General features: G+C 46.3%; 1 protein-coding gene across 1 annotated transcript in view; it reads right to left on the reverse strand.

Annotated features, from left to right (window-relative positions):
* LOC149871853 (cytosolic phospholipase A2 beta-like) overlaps window positions 1-25011 on the reverse strand; it is a gene marked incomplete at its 5' end in the record, with an annotated part of 51858 nt that overhangs the window by 10206 nt on the left and 16641 nt on the right. The window contains 7 exons of the mRNA XM_090034645.1: window positions 3862-4048; window positions 5608-5774; window positions 11334-11522; window positions 15412-15516; window positions 17742-17879; window positions 20402-20516; window positions 21598-21820. Coding sequence (XP_089890771.1) covers window positions 3862-4048; window positions 5608-5774; window positions 11334-11522; window positions 15412-15516; window positions 17742-17879; window positions 20402-20516; window positions 21598-21820 — 1124 coding nt within the window. The remainder of the gene's footprint in view (window positions 1-3861; window positions 4049-5607; window positions 5775-11333; window positions 11523-15411; window positions 15517-17741; window positions 17880-20401; window positions 20517-21597; window positions 21821-25011) is intronic.

Consider the following 25011-nt stretch of genomic DNA (forward strand, 5'->3'; position numbering starts at 1 on the left):
ATGTATCATGCTGGTGTGCTTCATCTTGGGGCACACATATACAAGTGGGGGTCCCCCTGTTTAAAGCTGGCCTTCAGGATCAAGCCCCAGAAGCAACAGGGGCCTAACCTGTGGGGCAACAGGCAATGTCACCTTCATCATCCTGATCACCTGATCACCTTCACCATCATCTGACCAAATGGGTCAGATGAGCTGATCACCTTCACCATCTGCCGTAAAGCTGACAAGTCAGTCAGTAATACAGATGTCCTTGACTTCAGGTAAGCTGACTTTGACAAGCTCAGGAGGCTTGTCAGTGAGGCCTTAAAGGGCCACAACCCAAAGGGGAGGGGAGTGCAGGACGAGTGGTTGCTCCTTAAGGGAGCAATCCTGGATGCACAAGCAAAGTCAATCCCATCTCGAAGGAAAGGCAGCAAAAGGGCACAGCAGCCCCCTTGGCTCTCCAGGGAACTAGCGGACCTCCTGCCTCCTAAAAGAAAGACCTACAAAGGATGGAGGACTGGATGTACCACCAAGGAGGAATACTCTGCACTGGTCTGGACCTGCAGGGAGCGAACCAGGAAAGCCAGGGCTGCAACGGAACTCCAACTAGCTAAAAATATCAAGGCCAATAAAAAGTCCTTTTTAGATATGTGGGGAGCTGGAGGAAAAGCAAGGGCAACATTGGACACCTGCTAAACCAGATGGGACAACTGACGCCCAGAAAAAGCAAACTTGCTAAATGGGTACTTTGTGTCAGTTTTTCACCAGTCCCATGGGATCCCCCTGCCCACTATGGGACAGGGAGGCCCAGGTGAGGGAGATCCCTTACCCTCCATAAGTGCTGACCTTGTGAAGGAACACCTTGAGAGGCTGGATACCTTCAAGTCAGTCAGCCCTGACAGTTTACACCCCAGGGTACTCAGGGAGCTGGCGAGCATCATAGCCCAGCCCCTGGCACAGATCTTCGAGAACTCCTGCTGCTCTGGTGAAGTTTCCAAAGATTGGAAGAAGGCCAATGTGGTGCCGATCTTCAAGAAAGGGAGGAAAGTGGATCCGGCAAACTACAGGTCCATTAGCCTGAGCTCTATCCCAGGGAAGGTCTTGGAAAAAAATTATCAAAGAGGCCATCCTTAACATACTGGCTGACGGCAACATCCTGAGAGATAGCCAACACAGGTTTGTTGCAGGTAGGTCTTGCCTAACCAATCTTATTTCCTTTTACAATCAGGTGACCTATCACCTGGACAAGGGAAAAGAGATTGATGTTGTATATCTTGACTTTTAAAAAGCCTTCAATCTGGTATCCCACAATCACCTCTTAGCAAAACTGGCCAACTGCAGCCTCAGCCTCACCATGATCTGCTGACTGGGAATTGGTAGGACCCAGATGGTGGTGGCTGACAGAAGTCAATCGTGGTGTGCTGTGACCAATGGGGTCCCTCAAAGCTCTGTCCTAGGGCCTATACTATTTAACATCTTCATTAATGATGTGGATATTGGTGTCAGAAGCGGACTGGCCAAGTTCGTTGATGTGTGATACCAAACTTGTGTTTTATGTGTGATACCAAACTTAGGGGTAAAGTATCCACACCTGAAGACAGAAGGGTGATCCAGGCTGACCTTCACAGGCTCAGGAATTGGGCGGATGAAAACCTGATGGTGTTCAATAGCAAAAATGCAAGGTTCTCCACCTTGGGAGGAAAAACCTGCAGCACGCTTACAGGCTCGGCAATGCTACGCTGGTTAGCACTACAGACAAAAGGGACTTGGGGGTCATCATTGACCACAAGATGAACATGAGCCTTCAGTGTGATGCTGCGGCTAGTAAAGCAAGCAAAATGCTAGATTGCATCCATAGATGCTTCTTAAGTAAATCCCAGGACGTCATTCTCCCCTTGTACTTAGCCTTGGTGAGGCCGCAGCTGGAGTACTGCATCCAGTTTTGGGCTCCACAATTCAAAAACGATGTGGAGAAGCTTGAGAGAGTCCAGAGAAAAGCCACGCGCATGATCAGAGGTCAGGAAAACAGACCTTACGACTAAAGGCTGAGAGCCATGGGACTCTTTAGCTTGGAAAAGCGCAGGCTCAGGGGTGATCCGATGGCCACCTATAAGTTCATCAGGGATGACCACCAGGATCTGGGGGAACGTCTGTTCACCAGAGCGCCCCATGGGATGACAAGGTTGAATGGTCACAAACTCCTCCATGACTGTTTCAGGCTGGACATAAGGAAGAACTTCTTCACTGTCCAAGTCCCCAAGGTTTGGAATAGACTCCTGCCAGAGGTGGTTCGAGCACCTACTCTGAACACCTTCAAGAGAACACTTGGATATTTATCTTGCTGGGATCTTGGATTCCTGGTGATTTCCTGCCCCTAGGGCAGGGGGCTGGACTCAATGATCTTCCAAGGTCCCTTCCAGCCCTAGCATCTATGAATCTATGTCTGTCATCCAGTGAAACAGATTATTCATGCTGGGACACATCCTGGCACAGCTGATCCCACTCCAAGGATGTCTGTTTACAGCCTGAGCTATACAGACCAAGCAACACAGTCATGCTTATATATACCCTTGGCTTTTTTATGTGTGTAAAAAAGCGCCTGGTGCCACAACACATACAGTTGTATAAGTAGCAAAATGAGTGTGTCAATGCAAAGAAAATAGTAGCAGTGCACTTTTGAACTAAAACACCTTGGCGGTGCTTTAGTTCAAAAGCACACCACTGCCATTTTCTGCATGCTGACGCATATTTCACCACTTATACAACTACAAGCATTGGATCTCCAGCGTGTCACGGGACAAAAAGGCACATGTATAAACGCCCCCTGATTTTTAAACTCCTTATTCCTGCAAACTTTAACACTACATTAACTCTGATTTCTATAATGTGCAGTTCAGGTTATTCAGTTATTTTAGAATAACTTGAATAAAAAAATCCTGCAAATCATTAGCTTAATACTATCGACTGAGTTGTTAGGATTGTGCTGGTCGTGCCTACTCTACCCTAAACCTGCCAGTCTCATGATCTTCTTTGGGGCAAGCAACACCCTAAACACTGCCTAACAGTTCTCACCACCAAGATTACAGTTGGCCCCTGTGGGAAAAGCTTCTGTTTCCCAACCGCTTCAAATCCCCTTGCCAGTTTCCAAGTAGATGAAGAAAGGCCAGGGCAAGAGTGGAGCTGGCCTAGAGCACATGTACCTATTTAAGGGGTGGCAGAGCTGCTACTTCATTGTGTTCTTCCCCTTAGTCTCAAGAAGAATTCTGCCTGAACCAGCCAAAATGTCTTTTCCCTCAGGCCAGGTACAAACATTACATTTTTACTGGCATAAGCAACTGAAAAGCAGAGCACACATGCAACAGAACAGAAGTTTGGCACACACAGACCAGGTTCTTCCATTTTTAAACCAGTCTAAGATTTGCAACCCCCCTTCCCTCCCACTGCCCAAGTGTGGATGTGTGTTCTGTTCACTACCGATCTAAACTATGCCAATTGCAGAAAACCGCATAGCTTAGACTGATTCTTCCTCAAGCTACAGCCTCTCTGTTCTCCCCGCCACTCCCTGTCCCTTAAGCTGTCTACAACACCAGTTGTGTTTTAAAAGCTAAAATCTGCCCCATGGACCATCATTTACCCTGATCTCTTTTGCTATTCACCATCAACACCATCCCCAGGTCTGCTCAACTGTTCAAGCTGGACTGTCTTAAATATCACTTTTATGTGATAGTTCATTGGTAAATGACATTAAAACAGGGCGGTATTCATTCAACCAATGAACGACAATTATAGTTGAAAAGGACAATTGAGAAACCAGTTGAAGGAAGGCTAGTCACACAAACTGTAGTAAAAATTATAAGTTTCTGTTGACAGTGAATTTACCTGGTTCCTTGTATTCCTTAAACGTGTCATTCACCAGAGGGAAATGGATCAGCGTGGGAGCTCTAAGGTTCTCTGCATCTGAAAATATGTAACACTCCTTCGGGTTCTTCTGATCTTCCTCACTCACCTCAATTTTGGGGAACGGGATTTTTTGGACTCTGCAATATGTTTCTACCATCTGTAATTGCTGGATGGACACAGAATAAGACCAATTAGATCCAAAAGAAAAGACTGGAATGCAGTTTTCCGGAAGTAATAATAGGTCACACTGAGTTGCATTAAAAATATCTATATTTTTAGATATGAGACAGAGCACAGGATATGAGGCAAGCAACACCAGATGTCTGGATAAAAGTCTCTGCCTTATTAATGCTTGGGGGATGGAAATTTCCAAAGCATTTGGCATTAGTTTGACTTCCAACCTGGTGGCTGAGTGGAAACAGAAGAGTGGGGTATAAATCTTTAAAGCGCATATAACTTAATCCACAAAAAGCCCTATAGATTAAAATTGAAATGAACTGAAAGCTAGTGCTGTCTAGGAAATAAATAACGTATATGTCTCCTGAATAAACCACCATTAAGGAATTTAATATTAACTATGATAAATATTCACTGGAGCAGGGACTAGAACGCAGGTCTCACTTCCCACACGAGTGCCTGAGCCAGTAGGGGTTAAAGGGTGCATCTACACATGTTGCTATGGTGACATTGTTACTGCGCTGTGATTTAGTCCTTCCAATTAAGTACTTTGGATTGCATCTAATTTATATAGCCCATACTGAATTGTATGTGTGGCATGCGTTTATTTTTAGCAGCTATTTCACTGTAACAGCACACTATCCTGGGGGAGCACACCACTACGGTGATGTAGCTGCTGGTCATGTGTAGGCACCCACATACACTACGTCGCAATACCATCACAAGTAAACGCCCAGAGTTACCTTCACCACTGCCCCCTCTCTAACCCAATACACTTGAATTATTTTATGCAAAGTGGAACAGCTTCAACAGAAGAGAATGAAAGCCCTGTTGTTTAGGACACTCCCGGGAAGTAGAAGATGTGGGTTTGAATTTCCACAGGCTGGCATTTTCCATAGTCTAAGGGACTGTTCTAGCTATGGGATAACACAAGATTCTTCCTCATTTTGTGTCGTAAAGGGCTTGGGTGTTTAATTCCAGGAGAGATTTCAAGCCTATGAATTCCTGGTGAAAGGAGGTGTTGCCCTGCAGTCCTGAGTACAGGACCAAGGTCTCAGGGAGGACCAGGGCACATCATGCCCTCCACCTTTTTTTTATTGACTCGTTTAGGTAGCTCCCCACAAAGCATTCTGGCTTAGGAGCCTTCCTCTTCCCAAACATAATACAGGGAACTGAATTCCTTTTGTGGCTCTAGACCTCACTGCAAATAAGGATGGGTAAACCTCATTAGAATATTAACTCTCCTCAATGTAATTTTTATTGACATTTCAGTAGATCTTGGCATTTATTGGTATTTCAGTAGGCCTTGCTGGAACACGGCTTTCTTATCATAAACACTTTTCTAGGCTTCAAAACATTTCTTGTTCTGCAGTATGACAAACCTAAGACTTAATGGATCTCAGAAAAAAAAAGGCATCAGAGACTGAGAGCCACAGAAAAGTCAAATAGCCCAGAGTTAAGGCAGACACTGGATGAGTCTCTAAAACATGTTGTCTGAAAAAGGTGCTTACTAGGGCTACAAGCAATAGAGGATATGAATTTTCTCACCTTGAAGAACCCACCCAAACTGTAATCAAGTGATATAATGACGTCCACATTTCTCTCAGGCCTCAAAAGCGGTGGGCAACTGGTATTAACAAAATAGCCAACATCTATTAAACAGAGGTGTTTCTCCAGTGGTGTCAGTTGGTTGGGAGATGCATCCAGCACAGTGTCTGAAAGATAGCTTCAGTTTAATCAGTTCTGTATACCCAGGAAAGATAGACTTGCATTATTTTGTTTTGGAGGGGGTTCCCTTCTAAGACTTAGAGACAAACAAGGACAAAGAAATTACTCTGCCAAGCTACTGTGAAAAAAATTATCATTCCACTAGGCAATGTTGTACAGTAAAAGCCCGGTTATCTGGCTTGAGTAGGGAATGGGGGGTGCCAGGTATCTAAAATTTCCAGTTACCTGAGGCTGAAGGTTTTTGGCCAAATGCAAAGTGGAGGTAGGGGGAAGAGGGGAGTCGTGGCCAGATGTGGAGCAGCAGCAGCACAGTGTGGACATTTCAGCTGGATGCAGAGCGCGGCAGCGCAGAGTGGTGGATGGTGGCGGCGGCCACCAGGTGCAAGCTTCCCCCACCATCCCCCTGCATCCGGCCGGCCGGCAGGAAATTCCAGTTAAGAGAATGCCGGATAACAGGGCTTTTACTGTACTAATTTTCCACCTATCAAAACAGCCTCTTTAAATAACGTTCTCTCCATAGCCAGTTTCTTTTTATACTGTTCTTCCTAGCCCAGCAACACATCAACTGAAGGGTTTTCTCCTCTCTTCTTGATATTCTTTAAAAGTTTTTAGTTTATCAAATTGAAGTGAATTTCTTTTAATCAATGTTTCATAGTTAGTAGGGTCAGAAGGGACCTGAGCAGATCATTGAGTCCAAACCCCTGCCTTGGCAGGAAAAACTACTGGGGTCAAACAACCCCAGCAAGATGTTCGTCTAGCCTCCTCTTAGAGACCCCCAGGGTAGGAGCCAGCACCACTTCTCTTGGAAGCTGGTTCCAGACCCTAGCCACCCTGACAGTGAAGTAGCACCTCCTGATGTCTAATCTGAATCTACCCTCTGCCAGCTTGTGACCGTTATTCCTGGTCACTCCTGGCGGTGCTCGGGGAAACAGGGACTCCCCCAGTGCCTGCTGGTCCCCTCTGACTAGTTTATAACAGGCCACAAGATCCCCCCTCAGCTTTCTCTTGTGGAGGCTGAACAGGTTCAGGTCCCGTAGCCTCTCCTCGTAGGGCCTGCCCTGCTGCCCCCGATCATGTGAGTGGCCCTCCTCTGGACCCTCTCCATGCTGTCCACATCCCTCCTGAATGCGGCGCCCAGAACTGAACGCAGTACTCCAGCTGCGGCCTGTCCAGTTGCGTTTGCCATCTTAGAATAAGAGACTCTTCTCGCTACTTGAAAATCAGAATGTAGTCTGCCTAGTATAATACTAACTCCAAATAAATTGAAACCTGTCCAAGATGGAATCTGTAAAAGCTGGAAACCTGCTCAAGCTGGAAAGTTTCTACAGTCACAGTATGCCTTACAGGGAATTAAGTAATATTAGTGTATATAAAATGGAAATCATCCAATGTAGAAATGGAAAGAAAATGTGGGGCCTAGTTGTGGAATCACCATGTATATCATGGAAAGTAATTACTTATCATGTGTTTGCGCACATAGTGTAAGCAGGGGGCAGAAGGGCTAGATTGGAAGGTGAGAGACAGGAAGAAATCATGGAGCAGAGAGGCTGGGACACAGCAGAAAGCATGGAGCAGAAAGAAGAAGCAGAGAGCAGCAAGGCTGGGAAACACTCCTTATAAGATAAAAAACTATTTAAGCTGGAACTTTTTCCTGGTCCCCCGTGATTCCATCTGAGACAGGTTTCACTGTACTTGCAGGCTGTCTTGTCTGGCGTGCTTGTGTTTCCAACAGCAACACACTACTGTGAAAATTACAGCATCTCTTAACATAAATACTTTATAAAAATTAATTAAGGCTCACACTATCTCCAAAAGACAAGCAAGTAGTACCAGATGGGTTTTTACAGATGAGTAAACTGAGAAATTAGAGATGTCAGGAGCTGGGCCCTACTGCTTTACTCATACTGAGCAGCATTCTCACTCCACTGGAGTCCCATGGGGTTCCTCATAGTCAGTGCATTACTATTCCCAAATGGTAAAACCCTTTTTCCTATTTATGTACCATAAGATTATCAGAATCTGGTCCTAAGTGATTTAGCCCAGGTTGCAAAATATGTGAGTGGCAAAGGCAGGAAGAGAATCCTGGATCCTGACTAGCTTGTAGAGGCATGAGTTAACTGTTAGAGCACACTGACACCTTCCTGTAAGTTACAGTATATTTCATTTCTTTCAACTTTTCTGCTCTGCAGTAGAACCGTACCAGAGTGTTGATTTAAAATATGTGTAGCTGCAAAATGTTCCACATTTTGGAATGCTTGACAGCATCTTGAAGTAATAACTTATTATGTTTCCATACCCCACTGTCAGAGTTGTACAGAATTATTTTACATTCACAGCTGCTGGAAATTCACAGATCCTGATGTAATGAGACAATCATTTGCAGATTCACACAGCAGAAACAAGAAAGAGTGCGCACTTCAGTTCCCTTTGCATGGGTGCATATTAGTTGTTTAAAATTCCTCCCCCCCATCTGTATATTACCATATTGGGACAGTACTGCACTTTCTTGAATAGAAATCTGAATTACAATGTTTACACTCAATAAGAGACTGGAAATGAGCCCTTCCCAATACATTTATTCAAGGGAAAAACTTAGACTCATTAACTGTGTTGGTACTTTATAAATTTACCATAACGAAAATTAGGCTATTTCATGAGCCCTCCTTTTCCTTCCCCCCCAGTGGCTACCCCTACCACTTGCATGCAAAAATGCTAAGTTCTGAAGTATCAGGCAGGCATGATTTTCAGAAAATTCAAAAACAAAATAAAACAACCCCTTGACCTAGGAAGACCACCTTTAGGTCATATTTGCCTATATAGCTAACCTTTCCCACCACCTCCATTCTGAAGATGAAGCCCTGACCTGGCCTGTTCTTGGTTTCAACAGGGGCATTTGTACACACCACGGGAGTTTACTTCAGTTTAATTCTACCTAAATTGAAGCGGTGGGTCTTTAAAAACACCACTTCAGTTTAGGGTGAAGTAAACCCCTGTGGCATGTACACAAGGGACCCGACCCTTACCTGCCTCTCTGGTGGCTGGGAGAGGAGGGCAAACTGCTGGCAGGCCAGGCAGTCCCTGAGCTCGTGGGGGAGGGGGACTGGTGCTTCCCTCCACGGCAGCAGCAGTTCCCCCACCCAGGCAGCACTCAGCCCAAGCGGTCCTGGAGGGCACTGCAGCTGTGGAGGGAAGCACCAGGGCCCCGTGCAGCCCAAGCAGGCAGACAGGCTCCAGGGGGAGAAAAAAAAAAGATCAGGCTCATCGCTTTTTTTTTTCTGTTTTCCTCCAGTGGAGCTTGCCTGCACAGGTTGCCTGCACAGCCGCCAAGATGCATGAGGCCTGGTGCTTCCCTCTGCGGCAAACTAAAACACCTCAGAGATGTTTTATTTTGCTGCGTCCCGAAGTTATTTACATGCATTATGCCACTGACGCATGCAAACAGCCTGCCATTAAAGCGCATTACGCCATCAACACATGCAAACAGCTGCGCCATTAAAGCGGTGCAAAAGGGCAGTAAGCCACTTTAAAGGCCAATTTTGTTGAATGTACAAATGGCCTAAGATAACCAAAAGAGGTTTCAGTAGCTTCTAATTTATTAACTGCTCCTAAGCAGGCTTTGTGCTTTCACAAAATCATAGAAAAGTAGGTCTGGAAGGGACGCTACTTCCAGCTGTACTTCAGGAGGTCATCTAGTGCGATCCCCTGCTCAGGGCAGAATCATCCCTCCCCACACCATCCCATACAAGTCCTTGTCTAGCATTTCTGGGAAAAGCCCTGTCACACAGCTGGAAGGCATATTTCCCAGAAACACCAAGAACACCTTAACCTGTCACAAGTAAGGCAGGGCGGTCAAGGACACTGTCAATGTCCCAATGCTGCAAGCGTTAAACTACACTTGAGAGATCCAAGGAAGAGGGCCAAGCTCACCTTATAAAACTGAATATCCTCCCTCACTAATGTTTAAGAGCACTATCCTCCATTCCTCCACACCACCTGCTTATGCCAGTTCCCCTTGACAAAACTGCCAATTATCAGAGGTGAGTCTTACCTCCTTGCACCTATACCACTGCCACCACAGCACAAACTGTTTGGAAACAGGCTGCAATTCAGGCTGTTGCTCTGGGGTGCAGGGCAGACCAGAGCATGTGCATGCGGCAGATGTGTGCTGACCGCTGCGGGCTTGTTCTCCCACCGTGCTGCTCTCCACAGGCTGGCAGGTGTGACCCAGTGCTACAGGGCAGAGTGGGTCTGTGCAGGAAAGCTGCTTGCCGCTGTGAGCTCCACACTGCCCTAGCAACATGTCTGCTACATGCACAGCAGCAACAGGGGTGGTGGTGTGGGGTTGTGCCCCTTATTGCTGCTGTGCACGCAGGGGAAGCATCGCAAGGGCAGGACAGAGATCACAGCAGCAAGCACCTTTCCTGCATAGCCCCTCTCTGCCCTGCAGCACCGAGTCGCACCCACTGGGCTCTGGGAGAGGGCAGCAGGGCAGAAGCCCAAGCCCACAGCAGGCAGCCCACGCTTTCCCCCACCCCACGCACAGATCTGGGGGTCACAGGTCCCCCCTACCCTCTGGAGTCCACACAGCAGCGGGGAGCCAGCCCCGCCTCCTGGACGAGCCACCCGCAGCCCCATCCCACTCCTCACTAGAGCCCTGTGGCCATGCATTGCGGTCCTGTGCCCCAAACCTCATGCATTGCCCGGCTGAGTAGCAGCCCCAGCCCTGCCCAACTCCTTCCCTCTCTGTGGGAGCCTCAAACCCCACCTTACCTACAGGAGCTGCTCTCCAGGCTGCCTGGGGCCATGTGCATATACATGCACATGGCGCTCCCTGCCTGACCACCCTCCTTCTGCTCCCCCCCAGCCCCTTGCAGGCTGGAACTCTGCCAGCCTGTAGAGAGCTCTTTGCAAAACTGCAAAATCCACAGGTTTCTCTGGTGAAGTAAGAAATCCTCGTTTGCTTCCAGGAAAAGGTAAAAATCCACTGTTTTTTCCATTTTCCCATAGGAAAGGGAAAACCTGGATCTCTGATGAACACTTAATCTGACCTGCTTAACACACATCATGAGAATTCACTAACCAAGGAATTTCAATATCAAGTCTTTAATTTCTGCTTATTCTATGGCATATCCAGTCTGAACTTGCAGAATGTTTAATTTCTAGCCACTGGACTTGGTTGTCATGTTCCGCTTGATTAAAGAGAAGTTCCAGAGTGGCTTCATCTGCAGAACAAAGGCAGCATGCACAAGCAAGCTCATAATTTCAAGAAACCAGTTACTTTCCCCTGATGCGTAATGACCTTTTTATATTATTGATATTAGTCATGTTCTTTGACCTGAGAAAACTACTGTTTCAGGAATGCCAGAGAGAATGGCAAACATCTTGCACAAGTGTTTGTTGTATCCCAGGTCTCTTCAGCCATCAGAAAGTATGATTCATGAGTCTATTTCAGGATAATTTCAAGCTGTGATTCTCAGGAAACAGATGCTTAGAACAATTCTGGAGCTTTTCCCTCCAAAGTCTGACTAATGCTTAGCTAAAGTTACCTTTCCATTCAGTAAACTCTTTCTGTCGGAAATAGCCCTTGTGAAATTCCAGGCCTTTCAGGAAATTATGAGTTTCTCCCAGTAGTGGGCGCTTGGTCATAATGTCCTCAAAGATTTCACAGAGTTTCCCTGACAAAGATGGTGGAGGCTTGATGACAGTGGAGTAGATGTCAGAACTATTTTCTTTATCTGAAATACAGAAGGGGGAGTAAGAGGGAACTTTGTCAAAAACCTTGTAAAAACCCTGTAAGTGTCTTTATCCCATCGTCATCATGTCATCTTTATTTGCATATCAACTTCTTCTGTCGGTCTTCACATCTTTCCCTCTTCCCCCCTCTGCCCCAACACAAACATATAATCCCATTTTAAAGAACCAGTTTAAGATAGATTTGTTCTCTTTTTAAAAAGGCACCTGAAGTAACTACCACCTCCAGTTATCCTTGGGGGACAAGCCTGTCCTGGCTTACAGAGACCACCTCAACCTCCAGAGACATCTCCAGCAACAGACTACCTAACTCCAGTTCTCACCAAGCCTTGCTATGGGGCAGATGCCAGATCCCTTAGATGCCTCCCTGAAGTTAGTTTTTAAGAGCCAGTGAAGTCCTGCCCTGCCTTCTGCTTGTCTTTCAAGTGGCAAATGTTTGCCTCCTAACCTTATTGAGGATCAAAGGATCACTAACAACCTTACCTTTTGTAGAGTTACAGTTTAAGTGAAATAATGAGTCAAAAGTAAAATTAAAACATTTTTTAAAATTTATTCCTAAAAATGAGATTAAAAAGACATGTCTGGAATTGTCATTGAGTAGAAAGATGGGCCAGAAATAGGGTTTGACAGGTGTAGGGAATAACAGCTTTTTTATTACTGTTGCTTTTATTTGATTTTCATGATCTTTATTATTGAGTGAACTTCCATTTGAATTGCTTAAAAGATTTTTAAAAATTAAAACAAGGACAGTGCTATTGACTCTGAGACACTACAAAGAAACACTCAGCATCCCACAAGAAGCAATTCTACTTCATAGTGCCATTACCAAACATAAAAAATACGAACACAATACTAGTTAGTTGACAAAGCAGCAAGCAAATAGTTAAACTGTAATACAATGGTATCAGAGTCCAATTGGAAAACTGTTGGCAAAGACCAGCCATACTCATCACGTGTATATCTAAGCTAAGAAGCAAACGATAGAAAGGCTGAGCCAGTGTAACTAGAAAAGGGAAGGAAGCTACATATACATTTCAATTGAACTAGCAAGTAAAGAAGACAAAAGACTAAATATGCATTTCAAGCAAAACCTGTAAAAGGTGCACTGAATAGAGGGAAAATGTCTTGTACATGACATGCTCACATTTCTCAAAACAGGCATCCAATGTCTAAGGTGTTACAAATGTCTCGGTCATTCAATGTCTGTCTGAAGTTTTGTAATTAGATCATCACCAGTCCAAGCTATTGCAAATTTGCCCCATTGATAAACAAATACCTAAAGACAGGTCTGATAACCAGTGCCTCTTAGCACCCTGTTTGGCCACTCAAGAACCATCAAATTTAATTGCCGAGCTAGTCAGTGGCTGCCAGAAACATTAAGTCTTCACACCTAGACAAATCCAAAAAACAGGAGCCAGGCAGTTTAACAATTGTAATGTGATGGTCACTCTTTTCCTCCCTTTTTTGTTTGGACCATCAAGGAAAAATGCTTTGAAGCTATACAATTAAAACAGTATAAAAAGCAAGATAGAACTGCCAGCATGGCATGCAGTCCAGGAAAGATCAAGAAGCCACCCTGCACCCAGCCCATGAGTGAAGAACCCATGCTCTGTGAAGGCTGCAAAACTGGACCAGCTTCCCTACCTGCATTGGTGAAAAAACACTGCTGCAGCTAAATATGTACTAGGACTTTCTGAAATAGCTCATTTTATATTGGGAAAAAGTCTTTTTTCTGTCATTCAGTTTTGTGGCTTGTTGGTAGTTATTAAAGCAAGACTTTATGCTATTAATCAACCAAGTGTTGTGTCAATTCTTAAAGCACTAGGTTTAAAAACCCACTTTATAAGTGCAACAGGTATGACCAGGGTTTTTTTTCCACTATTCCTCTCACAACCTGAAGCATTTAAGGTCTAGGTAGTTCTGATTCAGAAACTGTACCCCTAACCCCAACACTCAACAGCTACTAATGTACCATCCCTCCAAAAATCTGTCCAATCTTTTTTTGAATCTGGCTAAACTGCCAGCTTCCACAACATCTGGTGGCAATGAATTCCACACTTCAGTTACACAGTGGGCACATCTACACATGCACCATCAACCAAAAATTACTGCGCAGTACGGGTGTCTACACCCATGTGCGCACCCATGTTGCACAGTAACTATGGCAAATTACATTAACTCAGTACCGCTACTTGCATCATGCAGGTAGCAAATTTACTCCTGAGTAGTTACTGCACAGTAAGGCACATGTAGATGCCTAACTGCACAGTAATCCTGTTTGTGTGGACTAATTTGGGAATAATTTTACTCCCTAGTCGGTACACACACAGCCATACTGAGCTGTAATGCCTATACATGTAGACACCAGCCGAAAAACCACTGACTGCACAGTAAGTGCACATGTAGACATACCCACTGTATGAAAAATAACTTCCTTTTGTTAATTTTTAATTTAATACCTTCTAGTTTCTTTTTATGACCCCTGGTTGTTGTGCTGTGAGACATAGTAAATAATAAATTCCTATCTACTTTCTCTTCAGCATTCAGTATTTTGTAAACCCTTATCATGCTCCCCCTCGAACATATTTTATAAACTGAATAGGTCTAGCCTCTTTCATCTCTCCTCATACGAAGGCCCCTCCATACCACTAATCATCCTTGTTGCCCTTTTCTGTATTTTCCCTAGTGCTTCTATACCCATTCTGAGGTGTGGGGACCAGAACTAGGCACAGTACTAAAGGTGTGGATGCATCACGGATTTATAAAGGGGAATAATGATACTTTCCATTTTGTTTACAATTCCCTTTTTATAACCCCTAATATTTTGTTTGCCTGTTTGATGGCTTCTTGTCCTACATGCCCTCAATGCAGAACAACGACCACGTCTTTCAGAAGAAGATTTGCATAATACCACAATGTGAGGGTGTATTGTGCCCACCTCAAGTGGCGCACAATTGCCCGGTCAGCAGCCCGCAGATAGGGCCCTGGCCAGGCTGGGTCATGGGACAATCAGTGGCAGTGGGAGCCATACGCCTGCACCCCTGGATGACCCACCAGGCTTGGATTGTCCCACAACCCAGACCAGCTGGGGCTGCTGTTCCCTGCTGCCCTGCTTCCCTCCCTTGCAACATGGCACGGCAGAGAGCAGAGAAGCCATGTGGGGATCTCCTCACCTGCCGCTGCTCACCTCACGTTGCCCTGGCGATGCGCCTCCTGCAGACTGGGCTGCATTGAGTGCAGTGATGCAGGGCTGCGCCCCTCAAACCAACAGCAGGCACAGGAGGCACATTGTCAGGACAGCACGGGGTGAGCAGCAGCAGGTGAAGAGATCCCCATAGGACTTCTCTGCTCCCTGCCACTCTGGGATGCAGGGGAGGGAAGCAGGGCAGCAGGGAACAGTGGTGATTGGGCCTGGTGTTCCCTGCCACCATGGCTAGGGCAGATCCCCAGCAGGGCCAAACTTTTGATGGCTTCTTGTCCACTGGGCACATCTCCAGCAGGGCTGGCAGGCACCTCCAGCTGGGGGACCAGGAACTGCAGGGGGATGGGTTGGGGAGGAGAGGCATGAGCAAGGCCGGGGGGGCGTTGGCAGGTTGATGCGCAGCCACAGAAAACTGTGGTTACTGAAAACTGTATACCGTAATAGCCAAAATGGTATACAGAACATTAACTGTGGATACTGAAAACCATGGTTGGTGAGGGAAACCTGTAACAACTACAATGACATAAAAAACCACAGGTAATACACTGGTGTCTAGGAAGAGTTTATGAGGACTCAGCAGCCAAAGTAACAGGAATGTATCTTCCCTCAGTCTTCTTAATGTATGTCACTATGCCATTAGTCAAAAATAAAAATAACCTGAAAACTCTCACCCATATCTATCATGTCTTTGGCCCATCGATCCCAAAATTCTTGTGGATTTGAAGACCAGAATAAGCCATCCAACAAATTCCGAGTAAAGACGTTAGTCCAGAGACCTGCAAGTGCAACCACATGGAAAAAAACTTTTTATGAACTCAAGTTATCCAGTGGGTTATACCTCACCTATATTTTCCTTACATCAAGAACACATTAAATCTGAATTGACTGTGCTATGATGTTGTATTTTGAATTAAACAGCAAGTCTGGGTCTTTGGTTGTGAAGACTGGCAGAGATCTGGCACGATGCTGATGCATTAAGACTGGCCCTGTCGAAACCAGTTAATGATGTGAGAAGCTCTAGACCTCTCAAATTTCAGCCCTTCCTAGAAAAATCCCTTTCCCTCTTGTCCATCTTCTGCATAGACCAGCCAGTCAGGGTTGCTGTAGGAGGTTGACTGAGCTCCCTCATATCCCTCAGTAGCAGGGCCAAATTTTTGGCTAGAGGCCGAGCAGAGGGGGCAGCTAATACCCTTTTTCTAGGAGGAAAGAGGAGACAGAAAGAACCTAGTAGCTCTATGTAGTTCCTTCCTCCCCTTGAGATCTTTCTCTTTCCCCCATACCCAGGGCTAGGAAATGGAAGACATCTACACATGCAAATAATCCTGGAGCAGTTTACTCTACAATAAAGTACTCTAAAGTAAACTCTCCTGGGTACACGTGCAGGGATGCGGGAGCAGATTTGCTGCTCCTAGCAGCAGACTACTCCCATTCCCTGTGGCCCTGTACCGGGCCCCTGCAGCAGCTGAAGGGCGCTCTAGCTCCCCCTGGGTGCTAGCCCAGGGACTGGCAGGGAGCATGGGGCCAAAAGACTGCTATCTCCTCGCAGTGGTTGGGACATTGTTACCTGCTCCCGGGAGCTGCCTGCTACTGGGGCAGGCTCTGCCACTGGATGATCAGGGAGCAGGGGCTGGGAGCTCCCTGCTGCTGGGACTGGGGGACATAGTCTGGGCTCCAGTGGCAGAGCCCATCCTGGCAGCAGGCAGCAATCTCCTGCCTCCTGCTGACTGGAAGCACATTTGCTCCCAGTCAGCCATCTATATGTGTGCTACTATGCAGTAAGTAATAAGAGTAAATTTGCAACTTGCATTTGCAGGATCCCCACTGCCCCACGCTGCCACGAGTCCCCAAACTCCCACCCACTCTCTCAGCCCCCCTCCCCACCATGGCTGCCCTGCCTGCTCCAGTTCCTGGACCTTTAGAAAAAAAAAAAAAAGAAAAACAATCCTGGTCTCACCAGCTCCTGCCCAGTGAGGGCCAATCCCCACTGCCCCTCGTTGCCCCATGCTGCATGGGGGGCTCTTCCATGAGTCCCCCAAAACGCTGAAGCCACTGCAGCAGCCAGTGAGTCACAGCTTTTGGTGGGGGAGGGTTTAAAGGGCCAGGAGCTGGGACAAGCAGGGCAGCCTTGGGTGGAGCTGGCAAGGGTCAGAGGGCTCATGTCAGAGCCCCCCACATGGCAGCAGGGGGCAGCAGGGATCACCCCCCTGCCTGGTAGCAGCTGGTGAGTAGGAGCCTTTTTTTAAGCAACTGGGAGCTGGGACAGGCAGGGCAGCCATTGGAGGGGGGACGCAGGGGATGGGGGAGTGGAAGGGGGTCAGGGGTGCTCAGGGGAGCTGGGGGAGCAGGCAGGGGAATGGGGCCTGGCCTCATGGTTTCGCCCCCACCTTCCAGACCCCCACACCCCCACCCCTACTTACCAGCATGGAGTCCAGGTCCATCTCCCTGAGGCAGCAAGCAGGGACTGCCCAAATCACCAAAGCTCTCCAAATCTTTTCTGAATCAATCCAGAGAGCTTCAAATCAATTTGGACCTTTTAATTGATTCCCTGATTCAGTTTGGATTCAGACACTCAGCCACACAATGAGGCTGAATCTCCTCTGAATCTAATCAGCACCCAAAGCTTTGCAAAGCCCTACATTGCACCTCTTCCCCACCCCTGCCTCAGAGGGAACAACACATTCCTGGAGCTGCAGGAGATGCAAAGGCACACTGAGGAACAAGGGGCTGAAATGTGTCAGGGGGCTTCAAAGCTTATATGGGGAATGAAATATGTCAATAATTGCTGGGCAGGGAATAGGCAGATGTGACAGGAAAGAACTGATATTGAGGTTGAGGGTTAAGGTTAGAGTCTGAATGATGATTTGGGCTCTGGCAATATTGAACTCCATTGGTTCAGAAGTAAACTTGGCCTGATTTAGCTAATTCATACTGCAGAACATTAGCCACTGCCTACTCACAACCACATTTTTTCATTAAGTTATTTTCCATTAATAAAGGTCACCTTCCAAATAGCAGATCCGGGACTCTGGGAACTTCTTCACCAGCCTCCCCATGTAGAACTCACTGTCAAAATTTTCTGAGCGAATGAAGGCTCCATATTTTGGGAAACCCACCTCATAAGGTGAGAACTCCACCCATTCTATAAAAGGATTGACACAAAAGATGTTTATTATAATGCACAGAGCATGGAGAAAGGGAATGCCACTTACATCACTGGATATAGTAAGTCATAAAAGAAAATATGGTATTCTCAGCTGCTCTAGGCTAACTATAGCTTATAACCCAAATTACATACCCACATCTATAAAAACAGAGAGAAGCTGCTGCACACGGAGAATGAACTGACTTTTTCAGTTTTTTCAGAACAAAGTTGGGAGATCCATTGTTGAAGCCTTATGCATTAACCTGAATTAAACTAGACTCTCAGGTCAAGGTTTTCAAAAAATTGGACCTCAGAATTACTCCAAAGCCCAGATTTAGTTTCTAGAAATAAATAGCCTACCCTTTCACCTGTATCTCTAGAAATAGCAATGCACTGTCATCAAAGACATATTCATCTAACTCAAAATTATTAATCTTCCCAGCACCCCAGTGAAGTCAGGAAGCCCTATTCCCATTTTTGAGATGTGCCACTGAGGCATGAGGTAGACAAGGGCAGACCCAAACTATTTGCTATGAGATAAAACGAGACAGCTGTGTGTCAGCTGCTCTGTGGTAACTGCCTGTGTGCGTGCTCTTATACTGTCATAGAAGAAAATTAAACAGTGATATTTCAGCTCCCAATAAATGAGGAATAAGGTACCAGGATTTCACTTCAGGAAGCAGGGTCAGGGTGAACAACAGCAACATTCACCACCTGAGCTCCAAAGCCATGGAAAAGCAGGGGGCTCTGGCTACAACACACCCCCTCCCTCCACCACCACCACCACCGACTTGGTGAGCTATAAGCTCCAGCAGGAGCCCATATTAACTAGGCAGTAGGGTTGTGCGAAGCTTCAGTCCTTGATTCAATTTGGCAGAGATCTGGGCTGATTCAGTGGCCGAATCTCCAAATCCAAATCAAATCAGAGGTCACTTAATCTCTCCGAATCAAATCAGAACCCTCCAAATTGATTCAGGAAGATTAGGAAAGATTCAGAGATTCGGACATAGACACAGCTTTAAATGTTTTTTCTACATACCTCTCGGTAGCAGGAGCTCATGAACGCTGCGATGCTGGGGTGCATGGAGCATCCCACAGAAGCACGAGGGCACTTCCCAGCAGACCCCGAAGTGGACCAGAAGCACTTCCGGTCTACTTCCGGGTCCACTAGGCTCCCTGCCCCCCCTACCTCTCCGGCTTGGCGACTGGTGCCTCCTGGGTCTAACAGGGCCACCTAGGATCCCCCTGTGGCCAATTGCTGAGCCAGAGGATGTGGGGAGACCACCCAGGGAACTCCCCAGCAAACCCAGAAGTGGACCGGAAGTACTTCTAGTCTACTTCCAGGTTCACCGGCAAGCACGTGGAGGGCCCCCCCACACTCCTGTTGGACGATCCATGCGCCCCAGCTTTGCAGTGATTACAAGCCGCACCTGCTACGTAGAAAAAACTTTTAAAGTTGTGTCTATGTCCGAATCACTGATTCTCCAAATCTGCATTGAATCTTCAGATTCGGATTTGGCTGAATCAAATCAGGAACAGTGATCTGAATCACTGTCCCTGATTTGGGCTGAATCTGAATCGAATAGGGCCTGCTTCGCATACCCCTAGTAGGCAGTGAACTCAGAGCTCATTGCACATACACAGTGCAGCCAAAGTGACAGGAGAGCATCACCTGTCTTGCCCTGTTCCTGGATTCACTATTGTCTGAGTCCACAAGCAAGGGTCCTGCCAATTACATTATCTGTTAGAGCAGTGGTGCTCAAGCTTTTGGCCCTGAAGGCCAGATGAGTAGCGTGGGGCCAATCTATGAGCCAGATGGAGCCGTGAATGCCAGGAGTGGGCCCTGTGCAGCTTCAGCTGGCTCCCCCAAGCTGGGATTGAGCTGCACTCTGACTGGGATCACACCCTGGGTCCTTGGTCTGTCATCACATGCAGGGATTTTGCCCAGACAGCCCATGCGACACCCACCCACCCTACATGCCAGGATTGGGCCCTAGGATCCTGCATCTTTCCTGCCCAGTCCTATGCACCAGGATCAGGCCCTAGGGCCTGGCAGCATACCCCTTGTCCCCACAGGCCAGGATCAGACCCCAAGCACCCAGCCCTGCCCCAGCCCAGCCTCGTGTACCAGGATCAGGTGCCCAATCTAGCATGTAGGACCCAGGGTTCCTCATAAATCTGGAAATTTGGCAGCTGGGGGTGGTGCCACCAAATTTTTGGACCCACAGGGAGCCCTGCAGGCCAAATAACACCGCCCCAGGAGCTGGAGCTGGCCTACTGGCTGGGGATTACAGACCCCTGAATTAGAGTATCCTTCCTATCATCCTCAATAGTAATAAGCACACAACAGCTAGAGACACATCATCTTTCTGCACTCCAGTGAGTAAGCCCACCTTAGTTACAGTTTAGCAGGAATTTTTTTATTTATTTTTTTGCCAAAATCTGTTCAAGTTCCTCTGCTTCACAGAAGCAGATGTCTTCCCTCAGCCAGAGAAGGAGGTAAGTGTTTGAAGTCTTACCTCTAAACTTAAAAGTGCTGACTTCATCTTTAACATTGAGGGCTACATAGAAAGGCAGGGGGTTCTGACCCTGATCCACAGCCTGACGCTCATCTGTGAGTTTATGCTTATTTGGCTAACCGAAAAAACAGAAATGACAAAATAAACTATCTGAAATCCAGTTACATGAAGGTGCTGACAGAACATACCTGAATAATCACAGAAAACAAACGTGTTAATACCTGAAAAGAGAAACCTGTTAGACACATTTTCAGAAGCAGCTTCTAAACTTTTGTGCCTGTGCCTTCTGCATGGCTATACTTTCAAACGCACCTAAGTGACTCAAGCAATCAGGGCTCATGGTAGAGGTGAGATCTTTCATTAAGCCAACAAGATTTTTGCACAAAAAAAAAAGTATTTAATTGCAAGCTTTCAGGCACGAACACCCTTCATCAGGCATCAGAGAAAAGATTGTAAAAGTCCTCCTGGGTAGAAATGACTTAGGCATCTCAGCTCTATTGGCCTTTAAGGAGGCTTAGGCCAAGATTTAAAGAATAAATAGTGATTTCTGTTCCTCAGAGTTTTAGTGCCCGATTGAGACATCTGTATAAGGTGACTGCTCAGCACTTTCTGAGAACCTAATTATTTAAGATGCCTCAGGCACCAAAGCTCATTAGAAGCTCCCAAAAATCTTGATGTTAGGCTCCTAAGTCACTTTTGAAAATAGGACTGAGCCTTTTAAGTCACTTAGACATCCCAGTGAACTTTATTCACCTACAATGTGGAGCATTTGCATTTTGGGATCCTAGGTTTGTGTCCATACATAAAATACAATTGAAGACCCAAAATAAAAAAAAAGGATTTTCCTTAGATATGAAATAACGCACTGGCTCTCAAACTTTCTGGGACTGCATACAGTACTCTTTCTTAAGGTTGTTATGCTGCTGTGTATTGTTATGAGTCCATGTTGTGGATTAGAAAAAAGTAACACTTTATGTCACTGTAACCTCCCCAGTGGCTTAAGAGATAATATAGAATATTCTTCATTTTCTTGTCTTCCCTGTTCTCCATATATACTTCTCTTTTCCCTTCTTCTGCTTGCTCATTCCCTCCTTCTGCATATCCATCAGTTTACAGCATCCCCCTAGGACTATATATCCTTGTGTTTGAGAAAGATTGACATAGTTGGAAAATACTCATAGAAGAATTGTACATACCTCATCATGTAAAAACATTTCCTGAATAAGTGCCCACAGTGCAGTAAAAGAAGAGAATAACCCTTCTTTTACCCTTTCAATCAACTCCTTGTGATAATAATTCAGGCGCTCTATGGATATAATATTTAGCTTGCATTTTGTCACTTGTTTCTTTATTTCTTTTAATGGCCCTTCCAGAGTTTTCTCTGACCAGTTGCTATTTCCATACAGATCTGTCATGGTCCTGAAGAATAGAGATGAAAGGTTAACAAAACAATAATCCATGGGGTTTGTTTTTTATATATATATATATATATATATATATATATATCTCAAGTGGCAGGTGAAAATATAAAATGGATGCGCTTGATCTGCAGTATTCAGATATAGGTCCAGTCTGCCCCAAGATGTTTGGAGGTATTTGGATCTGCAGGCTTGGTTTGGTTCTTATCTTATCCATTTACGTTCCTATTTTATAGAGGGGGAAGCACAGGTGCAGAGTGGTGAAGCCTATGCCATTAAATCAATGGGGATTTTATACTGACTTCAGTGGGATTAGGATTTAGGTGCTAATGTAAAAACATGAGTACCAGAGACATAACACAGCAGCTGGGCACATAGGGTAGCATCAACTTCTGGTTCCCAGTGCTGCTGGTACAACCACAGCAGCTGATGCTACTTTTCTGTACCCCTGCAAAAATCACACCCCCTCCTGCCCCCAGAACTGCTGCCCTAGTTGCCTCACCTTAGTTACACTACTGAGGAGTGCCATACTGGGTCAGACCAATGGTCCATCTTGCCCAGTATCTTGTCTCTGAGAGTGGCAATACTGGGTGCTTTAGAGGGAGAGCATATGAACAGGGTACATCTAGAGTAGGGGTGCTCAACCCCTGGCCTCCAGGGCCGTTCTGGCCCCAAAATCATGTCATCCAATCCACAGGGTTCCCCACAAGTCCTTGGGAAGACCCATGGGCCTGTGTATTAGAGCACACAGGGCAGTGCAGGACCCCATCCTGGTGCGTAGGGCTACATGGGGTGACATAGGGCACTGGAGCCAAACCCTGGCATGTACAGCTGGACAGAGGCAACGCAACCTATTCCCAGCACATGTGGCTGGGCACAGGTGACACAGGGCCCCTAGCCTAGTCCCCATTCATGGGGGCAATGTGGGGCCCAGTCCTGGTGCCTGGGGGCCAGCCAAGACTGGAGTGTGGGCCTGATCCTGGCTCACAGGGTCTGATCCAGACCACAGATTGGCCCTGTGCTCCTCATCTGGCCCACAGGGCTAAAAGATTGAATCCGACTTATCTTGAATGATCTACTTCCTGGTATACCCTTGTTGGCCTCCACTGGCTTTGGTTTAGAGATGCCAGAAGATATTTCCACCCACCTCTGCTCTGACCATTAATGTTCAGGGTATTCCACTTAAAATGTTCCTCTCTCTGTTTATGGGAATCCTTCAGTTTCATTAGTTGAACACCAAATTTCCTATCATCAGGAAATTAAAAAAAAAAGGTACCCAACTATATGTAAATATTTTTATTACAGATGAAAATACAGGCAACCCCCACTTAATGCTGTTTTGTTTAGCACTAATTCACTGTAATGCTCATTTTAAATTCATACCTGATTCCACTTAGCACTCAGCAAGTTTCATTATAATGCTCCCAGGCATCGAGCAGAGAGCATACCCTAGTGCCACAGTGCATCAGTGGTGTGCAGCCTCATTGTGCAATTTAGCTCGCCTGTGCTCAGGCCAGGCACAGTGGGGCTATGGCTCATGCTATGACTTGCACTGAGGGAGCCCTAGATGCTGCACCCCACTCCCACCGCCTGGAGTGACCGTGACTGTGGTCATGACCACCACCATTCAACATGGAGAGGACCAACAGCATAGCCTCTGCAACCTGGGCTTGAGCGGGTGGCAACACATGGTATCCATGTATCCACCTTGAAGTAAAATTTATCTAGCTCATGTTGCCCCAGTTTGCTTATGAGGTCAGGTAAGACTTTATAAAAAGGCTTATTAAAGTCCAAGTATTCTATGTCCACTGCCTTCCCCTTAATCCCCACAACAAATTACTTTTTCAAAGACGATCAAGTTGTTTTGGCATGATTTGTTCTCAATAAATCCATGCTGGCTGTTCATAATAAGCTTTTCATAGATTTCATTGACATTAGGGGCTGGAAGGGGCCTCGAAAGATCATTGAGTCCAGCCCCCCTGCCATAGGCAGGAAATGTGCAGGAAATGTGCTGTCAAATAATCCCAGAAAGATAAGCATTCAAACGCCTTTTGAATGAGTTCAGAGTAGGTGTTTACATCACCTCTGGAGGGAGTCTGTTACAGAACCTGAACACTCAGACTGTAAAGAAGTTTTTCCTTATGTCCAGTTTAAATTGGCCTTCCAGAAGTTTGTGGTGTTAGACCTTATTATCCCTTGGGGAGCTCTGGTGAAACAATGTTCTCCCAGATCCTGATGCACACCCATTATATACTTATAGGTTGCTACCAAGTTCCCCCTGAGCCTGTGCTTCTCCAGGCTAAAGAGTCCTATGTCCCTCAGCCTCCTCTCATAAGGTTTGATCTCTTGGCCTTTGATCATGCAGGTGGCTCTCATTTGGACTCTCTCAAGCTTATTCACAACCCTCCTGAAGTGGGGGGCCCAAAACTGGATGCAGTACTCCAGCTGAGACCTCACTAAGGCCGAGTAAAGTGGCAGGATGATGTCCCTGGTTTTCCTCCTCCAGATGCTCACAATCTGACTTCTTTATAATTTGCTCCAGCAATTTTGTGGGTATCAAAGTCAGACTGACCAGTGTATAATCCCCCAGGTCCTCCTTTTAGCCTTTTTTAAAGAGAGGCACTATGTTGGCCCTTTGTCAGGATTCTGGAACTTCACCTGCTTCCCAGAACTTTATGGCTAGGGACAGACATTCAAAAAGCCTGAGCCTGAATTGATTCAATCTTTGCAGGTTAGTCTAACCAGGCTAGGATAAATCTGTTTGTAACTGCACAGACATCCCAGAAATGCAGGCACATGCCTGCAGGGGCTCAGGCTACAAGCCAGGAGGTAGTACAGCAGCCCTCCCTTCTCTTCTATAGTGATGAGCTGGGGAGGGGGGGGGTTCAGCCAGGCCCCAGCAGGACATTCTAGTTATGGAGGGGTTCCCTCCCTTAATAACAGAGCATTTATCAGTTCTGTTATCAGCATATAAGAAAACAACAGCTTCTCTCATTGGTTTAAGCTCTTCTTAAACAATTGTTCCAAAGAAGGAATGGAGGGACATTACCAGATGACCTGTTGATTAGCTCCTAAAGCCCTAAGTGGCACTGTCCTGTCTGCCTTGTCTCCCACAGCATGGACCATAGCCAGCATGTGGTCTGCTACCTAACACTGAGAGGTGTCTGTGTAAGGCAGAGGGGAGGGGTGATG

Source organism: Crocodylus siamensis, chromosome 2 (assembly GCF_052110815.1).
Source record: "Crocodylus siamensis isolate JL-2025a chromosome 2, ASM5211081v1, whole genome shotgun sequence".
Taxonomy (NCBI): Eukaryota; Metazoa; Chordata; order Crocodylia; family Crocodylidae; genus Crocodylus; species Crocodylus siamensis.